The sequence below is a fragment of the Cucumis melo genome, chromosome 12 (assembly GCF_025177605.1).
Source record: "Cucumis melo cultivar AY chromosome 12, USDA_Cmelo_AY_1.0, whole genome shotgun sequence".
NCBI classification, from domain to species: domain Eukaryota; kingdom Viridiplantae; phylum Streptophyta; class Magnoliopsida; order Cucurbitales; family Cucurbitaceae; genus Cucumis; species Cucumis melo.
Genome location: NC_066868.1, coordinates 4,334,948 through 4,351,274, shown reverse-complemented (window position 1 = coordinate 4,351,274; position 16,327 = coordinate 4,334,948). Strand labels below are relative to the sequence as shown.

General features: G+C 39.0%; 1 protein-coding gene across 1 annotated transcript; it reads left to right on the top strand.

Annotated features, from left to right (window-relative positions):
• Positions 1-9,835: 9,835 nt before the first annotated feature.
• Positions 9,836-15,636, top strand: LOC127144400 (uncharacterized mitochondrial protein AtMg00860-like). The gene is made up of 2 exons (XM_051080309.1): positions 9,836-10,123; positions 15,466-15,636. Exons 1-2 carry the CDS (start codon positions 9,836-9,838, stop codon positions 15,634-15,636), a joined length of 459 nt encoding a protein of 152 aa, XP_050936266.1.
• The last annotated feature ends 691 nt before the right edge of the window (positions 15,637-16,327 follow it).

The following is a 16,327-nucleotide window of genomic DNA, read 5'->3' as shown; positions in this document are numbered from 1 at the left end:
GAGAAGTTTTGATGGGTTAGATCGACATAAGAGTCTCGAGAGCACATTTTCGATGAGTAACAGTTAAATTTTTTTTATTAGTATGATGTTTTGAAATAATACATCAAACATACGTAGCTATTCTCTAATACCACTACCTTTCCAACTATGGTTGGCAGATATCCCATGAAACAATAAAGGATAATGTTTTTGTGAGTTGGATGGAGTTTATATTTTTACAATAAAGACTTTAATAGATATTTCTTAAGCAATTATTCATCGTAAAGAAATTACAACAAAAATTAAATGCATGGAAGCACTTTAAAGATTTAGTTCCGAAAATAAATCTTTTGTATTCAATTATTATAATGTGGTTGACGCGTCAAATCATTTCAAATGAAAATTAGGGGGGTTAGAAGCACAAGTGAAGGTACAAAGACATTTATGAGCTCCAAAGCATACTGCAAAATCTACATCTTTAAGTTGGCTATTACACAAATAATAACATTGTTCCTTGACGCAAGTCCTCGCATCAGATAATGGTAGATCTCTATAGCATTTCTTTGGTGGCCATACTATACCTTGAACACTGCTAATCATCATCTCCTCTCCTACAATACAAACCACCAAAAGACAAATATTTCTTAATACGTTACTAACTTACATATTTTTACTGCATAACTAATTAAATTTATTAAGAGACTTAATCATGAACGAGTTATAAGACAATTACTTGTTAACATGTATCTATTTTTTTATCTATTGATATCTTTTTCTCCTACAAAAGAAGTTCCATTTCATTGGATCTCAAGTATACACCGAACATCTTTGGTTGCTGATGTATTTTTTGAAGAGCTATTAATTAGGTGAAACAAGTTGCATAGACTTAAACTTTCAGTATTGTACATGTCTATTTCATGAAATATAAATGTATTCAAATTGAATATGTATAGTCCCAATGAGATAAACTGACTTTTATTGAACACGATATTTCAATATTGCAATGATGGAGAAGAAATTGCTTACCACTAAAGATGAGGAAAAGAAGAACTATTGCCGAAATAATATTTGACTTCATTCTTTTTCAAATACTTGTAGTTTTTTCTCTGAGATAAAATCTTATGAATACACAAGTAGTGATCTTCTTTTGATGATTGATATGTATGTGTATATATACACACAATGTAACTATTTTCCCTCATGCTAATTAATTTGTTTTGTTGTCTTTTCATGCTAATTAATTTAATGTACAATATTTATTGTATTGAATTATATTCTTTTTTCGTGTAGGGAGCAAATTATTGGTTTTTTTTTTTTTTTTGCTATATTTAATCATATAAGTAATTAACTTTCTATGTAATTGTGTAAAATATTCCAAATTCAATTTATTTGGTAGTCATTGTTTTTTATGGTTTTATTATTTTAGTCCTTAAATTTGTTTCTTTAACATTTGTAATAAAGAAAAATTTTATTCGGAGTCTATCAAAAGAAAAATGATTATATGGATTCTATTCCTGTAAAGGTTCGATTCTATTAGGTATGCAATTTATTTATCGACCAAATATATGTTTCTTACTTCTATTGTTGCGTTTTCTATTTTCATGCATTTTTTATAAAACCAAATGACCGATAGAACTCCCAATGAAGACTAAAGTAGTATTTTTTAATATATACATAGAAATAACAACATATAGTCAATAAAATGAAAGGGCGAATGTAACACCCCAAATATTTAAGGTAATTTTGTTACTTAATTATCTTGAATAATGATTACATTATTATGGGTGTTAGATTAATTGAAATTGGATGATAAGAAATTTATTTGGTGTAATGTGTTGGATTAATTGAGTATATATATGGCAATACATATTTAAATAAAACTTTTGGAATTTGGTAAGGAAGTCGTCTTTAACCCTCCCTCTGGGTCTAGTTTCAAATTTAGGGGGACGGGCGTTGTATGTTTACCCAAGGTCATCTCAGCCATGAAGGCTAGTAAACTACTCAGCCAGGGTACTTGAAGCATCTTGGCAAGCGTAGTAGATACCAGAGAGCCAGAAGTTTCCCTATTCTCTGAACCAGTGGTAAGGGAGTACCCTCATGCTTTCCCCGACGAGCTTTCAGGACTTCCGCCTCCCAGGGAGATAGACTTCGCCATCGAGTTAGAGTCGAGCACTACTCCTATCTCGAGGGCCCCTTACAGAATGGCTCCAGCCGAGCTAAAGGAGCTGAAGGTACAGCTGTAGGAGTTACTGGTTAAGGGTTTCATCCGACCAAGTGTGTCACCTTGGGGAGCCCCAATGTTGTTTGTGGAGAAGAAGGATGGGTCGATGCGCCTTTGCATTGACTACAGAGAGTTGAACAAGGTGACAGTTAAGAACCGCTACCCCTTGCCCAGGATTGATGACTTATTCGATCAGTTGCAGGGAGCCACTGTCTTTTCCAAGATCGACCTTCGATCAGGCTACCACCAGTTAAGGATCAGAGACAGTGACATTATTAAGATGGCCTTCCGTTCGAGATACGGACATTACGAGTTCATTGTGATGTATTTTGGTTTGACTAATGCTCCTGCTGTATTCATGGACTTGATGAACAGGGTGTTTAAGGACTTCCTAGACTCGTTCGTTAATGACATCTTGATCTACTCCAAGACAGAGGCGGAGCATGAGGAGCATTTGCACCAAGTTTTATAGACTCTTCGAGCCAATAGATTGTATGTCAAGTTCTCCAAGTGCGAGTTTTGGTTGAAGAAGGTATCTTTCCTCGGACATGTGGTGTCCAGTGAGGGAGTTTCTGTGGATCCAGCAAAGATCGAGGCGGTTACCAATTGGCCTCGACCGTCTACAATTAGCGAGATTCGTAGTTTCCTGGGTTTGGCAAGTTACTACAGGAGGTTCGTGGAAGACTTCTCACGTATAGCCAGCCCCTTGACCCAGTTGACCAGAAAGGGAACCCCTTTTGTTTGGAGCCCAGCTTGCGAGAGTAGCTTCCAGGAGCTTAAGCAGAAGCTAGTGACTGCACCAGTCTTGACAGTGCCCGATGGGTGGGAAAGCTTTGTGATCTACAGTGATGCCTCCAAAAAGGGACTGGGCTGTGTTCTGATGCAGCAAGGTAAGGTAGTTGCTTATGCCTCTCGTCAGTTGAAGAGCCATGAGCAGAACCACCTTACCCACGATTTAGAGCTAGCAGCAGTGGTCTTTGCACTGAGATATGAAGGCACTACCTGTATGGTGAGAAGATACAGATTTTCACTGACCATAAGAGCCTGAAGTACTTCTTCACCCAGAATGAGCTGAACATGAGGTAGAGAAGGTGGCTTGAGTTAGTGAAAGACTATGACTGTGAGATTCTGTACCACCCAGGTAAGTCAAATATAGTAGCTGACGCGCTGAGTAGGAAGGTTGCACATTCAGCAGCAGTGATCACCAAACAAGCCCCATTGCTCAGAGATTTTGAGAGAGTTGAGATTACAGTCTCAGTAAGAGAGGTTACCTAACAGTTGGCTCAGTTGTCAGTACAGCCGACCCTGAGACAGAGGATTATTGTCGCTCAGTTAAATGATCCTTATTTGGTCGAGAAGCGTCGTTTGGTAGAGACAGGGCAAGGTGAGAACTTCTCCATATCCTCTGACGATGGCCTTACGTTTGAGGGATGCTTGTGTGTGCCAGAAGACAATGCAGTCAAGAAAGAGCTTTTGACTGAGGCTCACAGTTCCCCATTTACCATGCACCCTGGGAGTACGAAGATGTACCAGGACTTAAGGAGTATCTATTGGTGGAGGAATATGAAGAGAGAAGTGGAAGATTTTGTCAGTAGATGTTTGGTATGCCAGCCGAGTTGTTGCAACCCTTGAGTGTGCCAGGATGGAAATGGGAGAGTGTGTCGATGGACTTCATTACGGGACTGTCCAAGACCCTAAAGGGCTATACAGTGATCTGGGTTGTTGTCGACAGGCTCACGAACTTAGCCCACTTTGTTCTAGGAAAATCCACTTACACTGCCAGTAAATGGGGACAATTATATATGACGGAGATAGTAAGACTATATGGAGTGCCCGTATCCATCGTTTCGGACAGAGATGCTCATTTCACATCGAAGTTCTGGAAAGGACTTCAACTTGCATTAGGCACGAGGTTAGACTTCAGCACAGCTTTTTATCCGCAGACCGATGGGCAAACAGAGAGGCTGAACAAGATTTTGGAGGACATGCTGAGAGCCTGTGTGCTAGAGTTTTCAGGGAGTTGGGACTCCCATTTGCATTTGATGGAGTTCGCCTATAATAACAGCTACCAGGCTACTATCGGCATGGCACCATTTGAGGCTCTGTATGGTAAGTGTTGTAGATCTCCCGTCTGCTGGGGCGAAGTCGGTGAGCAGAGGATGCTAGGCCCCGAGTTAGTTCAGACCACCAATGCAGCCATACAGAAGATTCGAGCTCGTATGCTGACAGCACAGAGCAGACAGAAGAGTTATGCTTATGTACGACGTAAGGATCTCGAGTTTAGGGTGGGAGACATGGTCTTTCTGAAGGTACCACCTATGAAGGGTGTTCTGAGGTTCGAGCAGAAGGGGAAGTTGTGTCCACGCTTCGTAGGGCCGTTTGAGATACTGGAGCGGATTGGCCCCGTGGCTTATCGCTTCGCGCTGCCCCCATCTTTTTCTGCAGTGCACGATGTATTTCATGTCTCCATGCTAAGAAGGTATGTCGTAGACCCGACGCATGTGGTGGACTTCGAGCCACTGTAAATCAGTGAGAACTTGAGCTACGAGGAGCAGCCTGTCGAGATCTTGGCAAGGGAAGTCAAGAAGCTTCGTAGCCGAGAAATTTCACTGGTCAAAGTTCTTTGGCGGAACCATGGAGTTGAAGAGGCCACGTGGGAGAGAGAAGAGGACATGAGAGCCCAGTACCCCGAGTTGTCCGAGGATTAGAACTTTCGAGGACGAAAGTTTTCTAAGGAGGGAAGGTTGTAACGCCCCAACAAATTGGTTTTTATTTTATCGTCTTAAGAGTAATTATGGAAAATTCGAATTTATTTGAGGAACTTGTTTATTTTGACTGATGATTAATTAAGGTTTAGAGTTAATTATTTTTTATTGGATATAATATTTATTTGGAAATAAATTGATGAAGTTATGTGTTAAGAGTAAGGTTGGTTGGTTAAGGGAGAGTTGTGAGTATTTAATTAAGGAAAAGAAAGAAAGAATTATTATTTTAAAAGGAGAGAAAAAGGGGGGGATTTGGTGAGATTTGGAGGAGGAGAGAGAAGGTGGAGTTTTGGGTGTTTAAATGAACCTTGGGACCCGTGTACCAAAAGTAAAATTTTTGGAAAAGAAAAAGGAGAGAGAAACCTAGAGAAATTTTGGAAGAGAAAAAAAAAAAACCCTAGCAAGTCCCGCCACCCCCGTCCGCCGTTGCCGAGCGCCGCCTTCAGCCAAACACCGCGTCGAACGTCCCTGCAAGTCAACCGAACAGATCAGCCGACCCGCGCCGCCAGCCGCTCGAGTCTGGAAGTCGTGCGCCGCGCCCCATCGCATCTCCGTCCCGCGCTAAACGAACTCTTGCCAAGCGTCGCATCCTCACCCCGTCGCTTCTATTAGGTATGCAATTTATTTATCGACCAAATATATGTTTCTTACTTCCATTGTTGCGTCTTCTTTTTTCATGCATTTTTTATAAAACCAAATGACCAATAGAACTTCCAATGAAGATTAAAGTAGTATTTTTTAATATATACATAGAAATAACAACATATAATCAATAAAATGAAAGGACAGATGTAACACCCCAAATATTTAAGGTAATTTTGTTACTTAATTATCTTGAATAATGATTAGATTATTATGGATGTTAGATTAATTGTAATTGGATGATAAGAAATTTATTTGGTGTAATGTGTTGGATTAATTGAGTATATATATGGCAATACATATTTAATTAAAACTTTTGGAATTTGGTGGAGAATGTTATTGATTCTATAGTTTTTGTTATTTAATTATTATGTGGAAAATTGATACTTTTATATTTGAATATAATTACGGGGGAAAGTTTAAGTCTACACTAGATAATCTCAGAACATTAGTTTATTGGATTCAAGATTATTGTATTTTATTTTCACAAATAAATCCTTAATAACCACTTTAATGAATAGAATATAATTTTAAACTACAAACTACGAGTTTTAGTACATAAATTTCAACATATTCTTGATAAAAAAAAAAAACTAGCTATTTTTACACATAAGAGTAGAGGCTGCCATGTGTTGGGTGGTCCACTAAGTAAAAGGATGGTTAAACGTGTTGAGTAACTGGTATTAAATGTGGGTTAGTAAAGATGCTGATGGTGAAGTGGTAATCAGCAAAGTAGTCCTTGCGTTGTTATTGCTGGTTTGTGTGATTTATTGTGTTGGTTATAGATTTCAGGAAACCAAGCTATAGGACTAATTCAAGCATAAATGAACACAAGTTGGTGTAAAATTCTAATTATGAGTACTTAAGGGCCAACTATAAAAATAGAACGGTGAATGTAGACCAAAATGCAAAAAGCAAAAAAAAAAAAAAAAAAAACGATGTAGAGAAGTTTTGATGGGTTAGATCGACATAAGAGTCTCGAGAGCACATTTCCGATGAGTGTTGCCAAGTTACATTGGAGTTATTTATTTATTTACAGTAACATTCATTAATAAAATAGGAAACCAAAGGAAATATTTTCTCGCTGCATTTTGGTGTGTAAAGATTGATTTATATAGCCAAAATTCTAAAACTAAAATAGAACTAATTTCATAAGAACAAACATTTCCTATTTCAAAAAATTTAGGAAAAAAGTGTTCGGATTAGAGAAAAAATAATGATGAGAAAGACCAAAATTGAAGATGTCGAGTGTAATAATGTAAATAACATAACTAGTTGCAACATTGTCTTTTGAACAATTAAATATTAAAGGTAAGTTTCCACACTAGAACTCTAATAAAAGGCAAATGAAAGAAGGAAAAAAAAGTAGTAAAAGTAAGTTAGGGATGAAAATAGATAAAATTAGCTGAATATAATTTAATAAATAGGTGATATACTGAAATGAAGTTGCAATTAAAGTACCGTTTTCACTCATCTTTATTTCTATTAGTAACCTCCCTCATGCTTACACTCACTATCACTCTATTTATTTTTATATATTATTGAGTAACAGTTAATTTTTTTTTATTAGTATGATGTTTTGAAATAATACATCAAACATACGTAGCTATTCTCTAATACCACTACCTTACCAACTATGGTTGGCAGATATCCCATGAAACAATAAAGGATAATGTTTTTGTGAGTTGGATGGAGTTTATATTTTTACAATAAAGGCTTTAATAGATATTTCTTAAGCAATTATTCATCGTAAAGAAATTACAACAAAAATTAAAGGCATGGAAGCACTTTAAAGATTTAGTTCCGAAAATAAATCTTTTGTATTCAATTATTATAATGTGGTTGACGCATCAAATCATTTCAAATGAAAATTAGGGGGGTTAGAAGCACAAGTGAAGGTACAAAGACATTTATGAGCTCCAAAGCATACTGCAAAATCTACATCTTTAAGTTGGCTATTACACAAATAATAACATTGTTCCTTGACGCAAGTCCTCGCATCAGATAATGGTAGATCTCTATAGCATTTCTTTGGTGGCCATACTATACCTTGAACACTGCTAATCATCATCTCCTCTCCTACAATACAAACCACCAAAAGATAAATATTTCTTAATACGTTACTAACTTACATATTTTTACTGCATAACTAATTAAATTTATTAAGAGACTTAATCATGAATGAGTTATAAGACAATTACTTGTTAACATGTATCTATTTTATTATCTATTGATATCTTTTTCTCCTACAAAAGAAGTTCCATTTCATTGGATCTCAAGTATACACCGAACATCTTTGGTTGCTGATGTATTTTTTGAAGAGCTATTAATTAGGTGAAACAAGTTGCATAGACTTAAACTTTCAGTATTGTACATGTCTATTTCATGAAATATAAATGTATTCAAATTGAATATGTATAGTCCCAATGAGATAAACTGACTTTTATTGAACACGATATTCCAATATTGCAATGATGGAGAAGAAGTTGCTTACCACTAAAGATGAGGAAAAGAAGAACTATAGCCGAAATAATGTTTGACTTCATTCTTTTTCAAATACTTGTAGTTTTTTCTCTGAGATAAAATCTTATGAATACACAAGTAGTGATGTTCTTTTGATGATTGATATGTATGTGTATATATACACACAATGTAACTATTTTCCGTCATGCTAATTAATTTGTTTTGTTGTCACTTCATGCTAATTAATTTAGTGTACAATATTTATTGTATTGAATTATATTCTTTTTTTCGTGTAGGGAACAAATTATTGTTTTTTTGCTATATTTATTCATATACATAATTAACTTTCTATGTAATTGTGTAAAATCTTCCGAATTCAATTTATTTGGTAGTCATCGCTTTTTATTGTTTTGTTATTTTAGTCCTTAAATTTGTTTATTTAACATTTGTAATAAAGAAAAACTTTATTCGAAGTCTATCAAAAGAAAAATGATTATATGGATTCTATTCCTGTAAAGGTTCGATTCTATTAGGTATGCAATTTATTTATCGACCAAATATATGTTTTTTACTTTCATGGTTGCGTCTTCTATTTTCATGCATTTTTTATAAAACTAAATGACTGATAGAACTTCCAATGAAGATTAAAGTAGTATTTTTTAATATATACATAGAAATAACAACATATAGTCAATAAAGGTTCGATTCTATTAGGTATGCAATTTATTTATCGACCAAATATATGTTTCTTACTTTTATTGTTGCGTTTTCTATTTTCATGCATTTTTTATAAAACCAAATGACCGATAGAACTCCCAATGAAGACTAAAGTAGTATTTTTTTAATATATACATAGAAATAACAACATATAGTCAATAAAATGAAAGGGCGGATGTAGCACCCCAAATATTTAGGGTAATTTTGTTACTTAATTATCTTGAATAATGATTACATTATTATGGGTGTTAGATTAATTGAAATTGGATGATAAGAAATTTATTTGGTGTAATGTGTTGGATTAATTGAGTATATATATGGCAATACATATTTAAATAAAACTTTTGGAATTTGGTAAGGAAGTCGTCTTTAACCCTCCCTCTGGGTCTAGTTTCAAATTTAGGGGGGCAGGCGTTGTATGTTTACCCAAGGTCATCTCAGCCATGAAGGCTAGTAAACTACTCAGCCAGGGTACTTGGGGCATCTTGGCAAGCGTAGTAGATACCAGAGAGCCAGAAGTTTCCCTGTCCTCTGACCCAGTGGTAAGGGAGTACCCTGATGTTTTTCCCGACGAGCTTCCAGGATTCCGCCTCCCAGGGAGATAGACTTCGCCATCGAGTTAGAGTCGGGCACTGCTCCTATCTCGAGGGCCTCTTACAGAAATGCTCCAGCCGAGCTAAAGGAGCTGAAGGTACAGCTGCAGGAGTTACTGGATAAGGGTTTCATCCGACCCAATGTGTCACCTTGGGGAGCCCCAGTGTTGTTTGTGAAGAAGAAGGATGGGTCGATGCGCCTTTGCATTAACTACAGAGAGCTGAACAAGGTGACAGTTAAGAACCGCTAGCCCTTGTCCAGGATTGATGACTTGTTCGATCAGTTGCAGGGAGCCACTGTCTTTTCCAAGATCGACCTGCGATCAGGCTACCACCAGTTCAGGATCTGGGACAATGACATTACTAAGACGGCTTTTCGTTCGAGATACGGACATTACGAGTTCATTGTGATGTCTTTTGGTTTGACTAATGCTCCTGCGGTATTCATGGACTTGATGAACAGGGTGTTTAAGGACTTCCTAGACTCGTTCGTTAATGACATCTTGATCTACTCCAAGGCTGAGGCGGAGCATGAGGAGCATTTGCACCAAGTTTTGGAGACTCTTCGAGTCAATAGATTGTATGCCAAGTTCTCTAAGTGCGAGTTCTTGTTGAAGAAGGTATCTTTCCTCGGACATGTGGTGTCCAGTGAGGGAGTTTCTGTGGATCCAGCAAAGATCGAGGCGGTTACCAATTGGCCTCGACCGTCTACAGTTAGCGAGATTCGTAGTTTCCTGGGCTTGGCAAGTTACTACAGGAGGTTCGTGGAAGACTTCTCACGTATAGCCAGCTTCTTGACCCAGTTGACCAGAAAGGGAACCCCTTTTGTTTGGAGCCCAGCTTGCGAGAGTAGCTTCCAGGAGCTTAAGCAGAAGCTAGTGACTGCACCAGTCCTGACAGTGCCCGATGGGTCGAAAAGCTTTGTGATCTACAGTGATGCTTCCAAAAAGGGACTGGGTTGTGTTTTGATGCAGTAAGGTAAGGTAGTTGCTTATGCCTCCCGTCAGTTGAAGAGCCATGAGCAGAACTACCCTACCCACGATTTAGAGCTGGAAGCAGTGGTCTTTGCATTGAAGATATGGAGGCACTACCTGTACGATGAGAAGATACAGATTTTCACTGACCATAAGAGCCTGAAGTACTTCTTCACCCAGAATGAGCTGAACATGAGGCAGAGAAGGTGACTTGAGTTAGTGAAAGACTATGACTGGGAGATTCTGTACCAACTAGGTAAGGCAAATGTAGTAGCTGACGCGCTGAGTAGAAAGGTTGCACATTCAGCAGCACTGATCACCAAACAAGCCCTCTTACTCAGAGATTTTGAGAGAGCCGAGATTGCAGTCTCAGTAGAAGAGGTTACCTCACAGTTGGCTCAGTTGTCAGTACAACCGACCCTGAGACAGAGGATTATTGTCGCTCAGTTAAATGATCCTTATTTGGTCGAGAAGCGTCGTTTGGTAGAGATAGGGCAAGGTGAGGACTTCTCCATATCCTCTGATGATGGCCTTACGTTTGAGGGATGCCTGTGTGTGCCGGAAGACAATGCAGTCAAGAAAGAGCTTTTGACTGAGGCTCACAGTTCCCCATTTACCATGCACCCTAGGAGTACGAAGATGTACCAGGACTTAAGGAGTGTCTATTGGTGGAGGAATATGAAGAGAGAAGTGGCAGATTTTGTCAGTAGATGTTTGGTATGCCAGCCGGGTTGTTGCAACCCTTGAGTGTGCTAGGATGAAAATGGGAGAGTGTGTCGATGGACTTCATTACGGGACTGCCCAAGACCCTAAAGGCCTATACAGTGATCTGGGTTGTTGTCGACAGGCTCACGAAGTCAGCCCACTTTGTTCCAGGAAAATTCACTTACACTACCAGTAAGTGGGGACAGTTATATATGACGGAGATAGTGAGCATGAAGTGCCCGTATCCATCGTTTCGGACAGAGATACTCATTTCACATCGAAGTTCTGGAAAGGACTTCAACTTGCATTAGGCACGAGGTTAGACTTCAGCACAGCTTTTCATCCGCAGACCGATGGGCAAACAGAGAGGCTGAACCAGATTTTGGAGGACATGCTGAGAGCCTGTGTGCTAGAGTTTTCAGGGAGTTGGGACTCCCATTTGCATTTGATGGAGTTCGCCTATAATAACAGCTACCAAGCTACTATCGGCATGCACCATTTGAGGCTCTGTATGGTAAGTGTTGTAGATCTCCCATCTGCTGGGGCGAAGTCGGTGAGCAGAGGATGCTAGGCCCCGAGTTAGTTCAGACCACCAATGCAGCCATACAGAAGATCCGAGCTCGTATGCTGACAGCACAGAGCAGACAGAAGAGTTATGCTGATGTACAACGTAAGGATCTCGAGTTTGGGGTAGGAGACATGGTCTTTCTAAAGGTACCACCTATGAAGGGTGTTCTGAGGTTCGAGAAGAAGGGGAAGCTGTGTCCACGCTTCGTAGGGCCGTTTGAGATACTGGAGCGGATTGGCCCCGTGGCTTATCGCTTGGCGTTGCCCCCATCTTTTTTGCAGTGCACGATGTATTTCATGTCTCCATGCTGAGGAGGTATGTCGCAGACCCGACGCATGTGGTGGACTTCGAGCCACTGCAAATCAGTGAGAACTTGAGCTACGAGGAGCAGCCTGTTGAGATCTTGGCAAAGGAAGTCAAGAAGCTCCGTAGCCGAGAAATTTCACTGATCAAAGTTCTTTGGCGGAACCATGGAGTTGAAGAGGCCACGTGGGAGAGAGAAGAGGACATGAGAGCCCAGTACCTCGAGTTGTTCGAAGATTAGAACTTTCGAGGACGAAAGTTTTCTAAGGAGGGAAGGTTGTAACGCCACAACAGATTGGTTTTTATTTTATCGTCTTAAGAGTAATTATGGAAAATTCAAATTTATTTGAGGAACTTGTTTATTTTGACTGATGATTAATTAAGGTTTAGAGTTAATTATTTTTATTGGATATAATATTTATTTGGAAATAAATTGATGAAGTTATGTGTTAAGAGTAAGGTTGGTTGGTTAAGGGATAGTTGTGAGGATTTAATTAAGGAAAAGAAAGAAAGAATTATTATTTTAAAAGGAGAGAAAAAGGGGGGGTTTTTGTGAGATATGGAGGAGGAGAGAGAAGGTGGAGTTTTGGGTGTTTAAATGAACCTTGGGACTCGTGTACCAAAAGTAAAATTTTTGGAAAAGAAAAAGGAGAGAGAAACCTAAAGAAATATTGGAAGAGAAAAAAAATACCCTAGCAAGTCCCACCACCCCCATCCGCCGTTGCCGAGCGCCGCCTTCAGCCAAACACCGCGTCGAACGTCCCTGCAAGTCAGCCAAACAGATCAGTCGACCCGCGCCGCCAGCCGCTCGAGTTCGGAAGCCGTGCGCCGCGCCTCGTCGCTCGACCCGTCGCATCTCCGCCCTGCGCTCAAACGAACTCTTGCCAAGCGTCGCGTCTCCTCCGCCGGAACGCCGTCGCATCCCCGCCGAGTCGCTCGACCCGCACCACCCTTTCGCGACCCGAGCCACGCCGTCTGCTGTAGTCGATCCACGTTTCCGACCAAACAAGAGACGCGCGCCCTCGACCCGGAACCCGATCTGTGCAGCCGCTCCTCGCCATCGAGTCGGGCCCACGTGCAAGCCGCGCTGCGTGCACCAGCAAGCCGAGTCGCGCCTCCCTTCTGCCGCAAGCCGAACCGCACGCGCGCAGTACCTGCACAGAGCTGAGTCGCACCTGCGCCCAAGCCAAGCCGGTCCCTGTTTTCCCAGCCGAGCCGCTAAGCCTTTTGAGCCACCTAATTTTTGGTCCTTTCCTCAAGTGTCAGTGGTAAGTTTTGGTAAGTCAAATGGGTTTCTTTGCTTACCCAGCCGAGACTTGAACTTCAACCTAAATAATTTAATTTGGACTAAATTAAATTATTTCTTTTAAGGAACACCTTGGACCAATTGACCTGAAGCGTTGGATTTCTTCAGCAAGGGCAAGCGTTGCAACCTCGACCTAGGGTAAGTTGTCTCAACTATATTTTTTGGTCTGGGCTCATTTGGCGAGTTAATCATGAAAGTTGGCGTATTGAACATTTAGGTCGAGGTTGCAACGCTTGCCCTTGCTGAAGAAATCCAACGCTTCAGGTCAATTGGTCCAAAGTGTTCCTTAAAAGAAATAATTTAATTTAGATAGGGCCCGAGTAGGATTTTAAATTTTATTTATATTTTGCACATTTCCCTGATTTGATGTTATAAATAAAATTCTGAGGTTTTATTTGTTTTCACTAAACTTTATGACTTAAATCATGTTATTTACATTTAGTAATGACTTCGGCGCAGTATAAGGAGTCAGGTCCTTACAATTATTCATCGTAAAGAAATTACAACAAAAATTAAAGGCATGGAAGCACTTTAAAGATTTAGTTCCGAAAATAAATCTTTTGTATTCAATTATTATAATGTGGTTGACGCATCAAATCATTTCAAATGAAAATTAGGGGGGTTAGAAGCACAAGTGAAGGTACAAAGACATTTATGAGCTCCAAAGCATACTGCAAAATCTACATCTTTAAGTTGGCTATTACACAAATAATAACATTGTTCCTTGACGCAAGTCCTCGCATCAGATAATGGTAGATCTCTATAGCATTTCTTTGGTGGCCATACTATACCTTGAACACTGCTAATCATCATCTCCTCTCCTACAATACAAACCACCAAAAGATAAATATTTCTTAATACGTTACTAACTTACATATTTTTACTGCATAACTAATTAAATTTATTAAGAGACTTAATCATGAATGAGTTATAAGACAATTACTTGTTAACATGTATCTATTTTATTATCTATTGATATCTTTTTCTCCTACAAAAGAAGTTCCATTTCATTGGATCTCAAGTATACACCGAACATCTTTGGTTGCTGATGTATTTTTTGAAGAGCTATTAATTAGGTGAAACAAGTTGCATAGACTTAAACTTTCAGTATTGTACATGTCTATTTCATGAAATATAAATGTATTCAAATTGAATATGTATAGTCCCAATGAGATAAACTGACTTTTATTGAACACGATATTCCAATATTGCAATGATGGAGAAGAAGTTGCTTACCACTAAAGATGAGGAAAAGAAGAACTATAGCCGAAATAATGTTTGACTTCATTCTTTTTCAAATACTTGTAGTTTTTTCTCTGAGATAAAATCTTATGAATACACAAGTAGTGATGTTCTTTTGATGATTGATATGTATGTGTATATATACACACAATGTAACTATTTTCCGTCATGCTAATTAATTTGTTTTGTTGTCTTTTCATGCTAATTAATTTAATGTACAATATTTATTGTATTGAATTTCATTCTTTTTTCGGGTAGGGAACAAATTATTGTTTTTTTTTTGCTATATTTATTCATATACATAATTAACTTTCTATGTAATTGTGTAAAATCTTCCGAATTCAATTTATTTGGTAGTCATCGCTTTTTATTGTTTTGTTATTTTAGTCCTTAAATTTGTTTATTTAACATTTGTAATAAAGAAAAACTTTATTCGAAGTCTATCAAAAGAAAAATGATTATATGGATTCTATTCCTGTAAAGGTTCGATTCTATTAGGTATGCAATTTATTTATCGACCAAATATATGTTTTTTACTTTCATGGTTGCGTCTTCTATTTTCATGCATTTTTTATAAAACTAAATGTATCTATTTTATTATCTATTGATATCTTTTTCTCCTACAAAAGAAGTCCATTTCATTGGATCTCAAGTATACACTGAACATCTTTGGTTGCTGATGTATTTTTTGAAGAGCTATTAATTAGGTGAAGCAAGTTGCATAGACTTAAACTTTCAGTATTGTACATGTCTATTTCATGAAATATAAATGTATTCAAATTGAATATGTATAGTCCCAATGAGATAAAATAACTTTTATTGAACACGATATTCCAATATTGCAATGATGGAGAAGAAGTTGCTTACCACTAAAGATGAGGAAAAGAAGAACTATAGCCGAAATAATGTTTGACTTCATTCTTTTTCAAATACTTGTAGTTTTTTCTCTGAGATAAAATCTTATGAGTACGCATAGCACTAGATTAGGCTGCCAGGACTGAGAAATTCGTTAGAGGTCTCAGACTAGACCTTCAGGGCATCGTCCGAGCCCTCCGACCAGCCACTCATGCTGATGCACTACGCATAGCACTAGATTTGAGCCTGCAGGTGAGAGCTGATTCGTCTAAGGCTGCTGGCAGAGGGTCATCCTTGGGATAGAAGAGGAAGGTTGAGTCGCAGCCTGACGTGGTACCGCAGCGAACTCTGAGGTCACGAGGTGTCTTTCAGAGGCACCGACGGAAGCTTGCAGCAGCTGGGAGGACTCTGAGAGAGCTACCCATCTGTACTACCTATGGGAGAGTACACGGAGGTCGTTGCTTGGCCGGGAGTGGAGTTTGCTTCAGGTACAGACAGCCGGGGCACACCGCTGACGCGTGTCCTCGGAAACCCTTTGAGACGACACCGCACCAGCCTTCTGCTTCCCAGCAGGGAAGAGTTTTTGCCACTACCCGTTAGGAGGCCGAGCGAGCTGGTACAGTGGTGACATGTATGCTCCCAATCTTGGGGCATTATGCTCTTGTACTGTTTGACTGTGGGTCGTCCCACTCGTTCATATCCTCTGTATTCGTTCAGCATGTGGGTTTAGAGGTAGAACCGTTGGGTAGTGCTTTGTCTGTTTCTACTCCATCTGGGAAGGTCCTGTTGTCTAAAGAAAAAATAAAGGCATGCCGGGTAGAGATAGCGAATCATGTGTTAGACGTGACCCTACTAGTGTTAGACATGCAGGATTTTGATGTGATTTTAGGCATGGATTGGTTGTCAGATAACCATGCAAGCATAGACTGTTTTAGTAAGGAAGTCGTCTTTAACCCTCCCTCTGGGCCTAGTTGCAAATTTAGGGGGGCAGGCA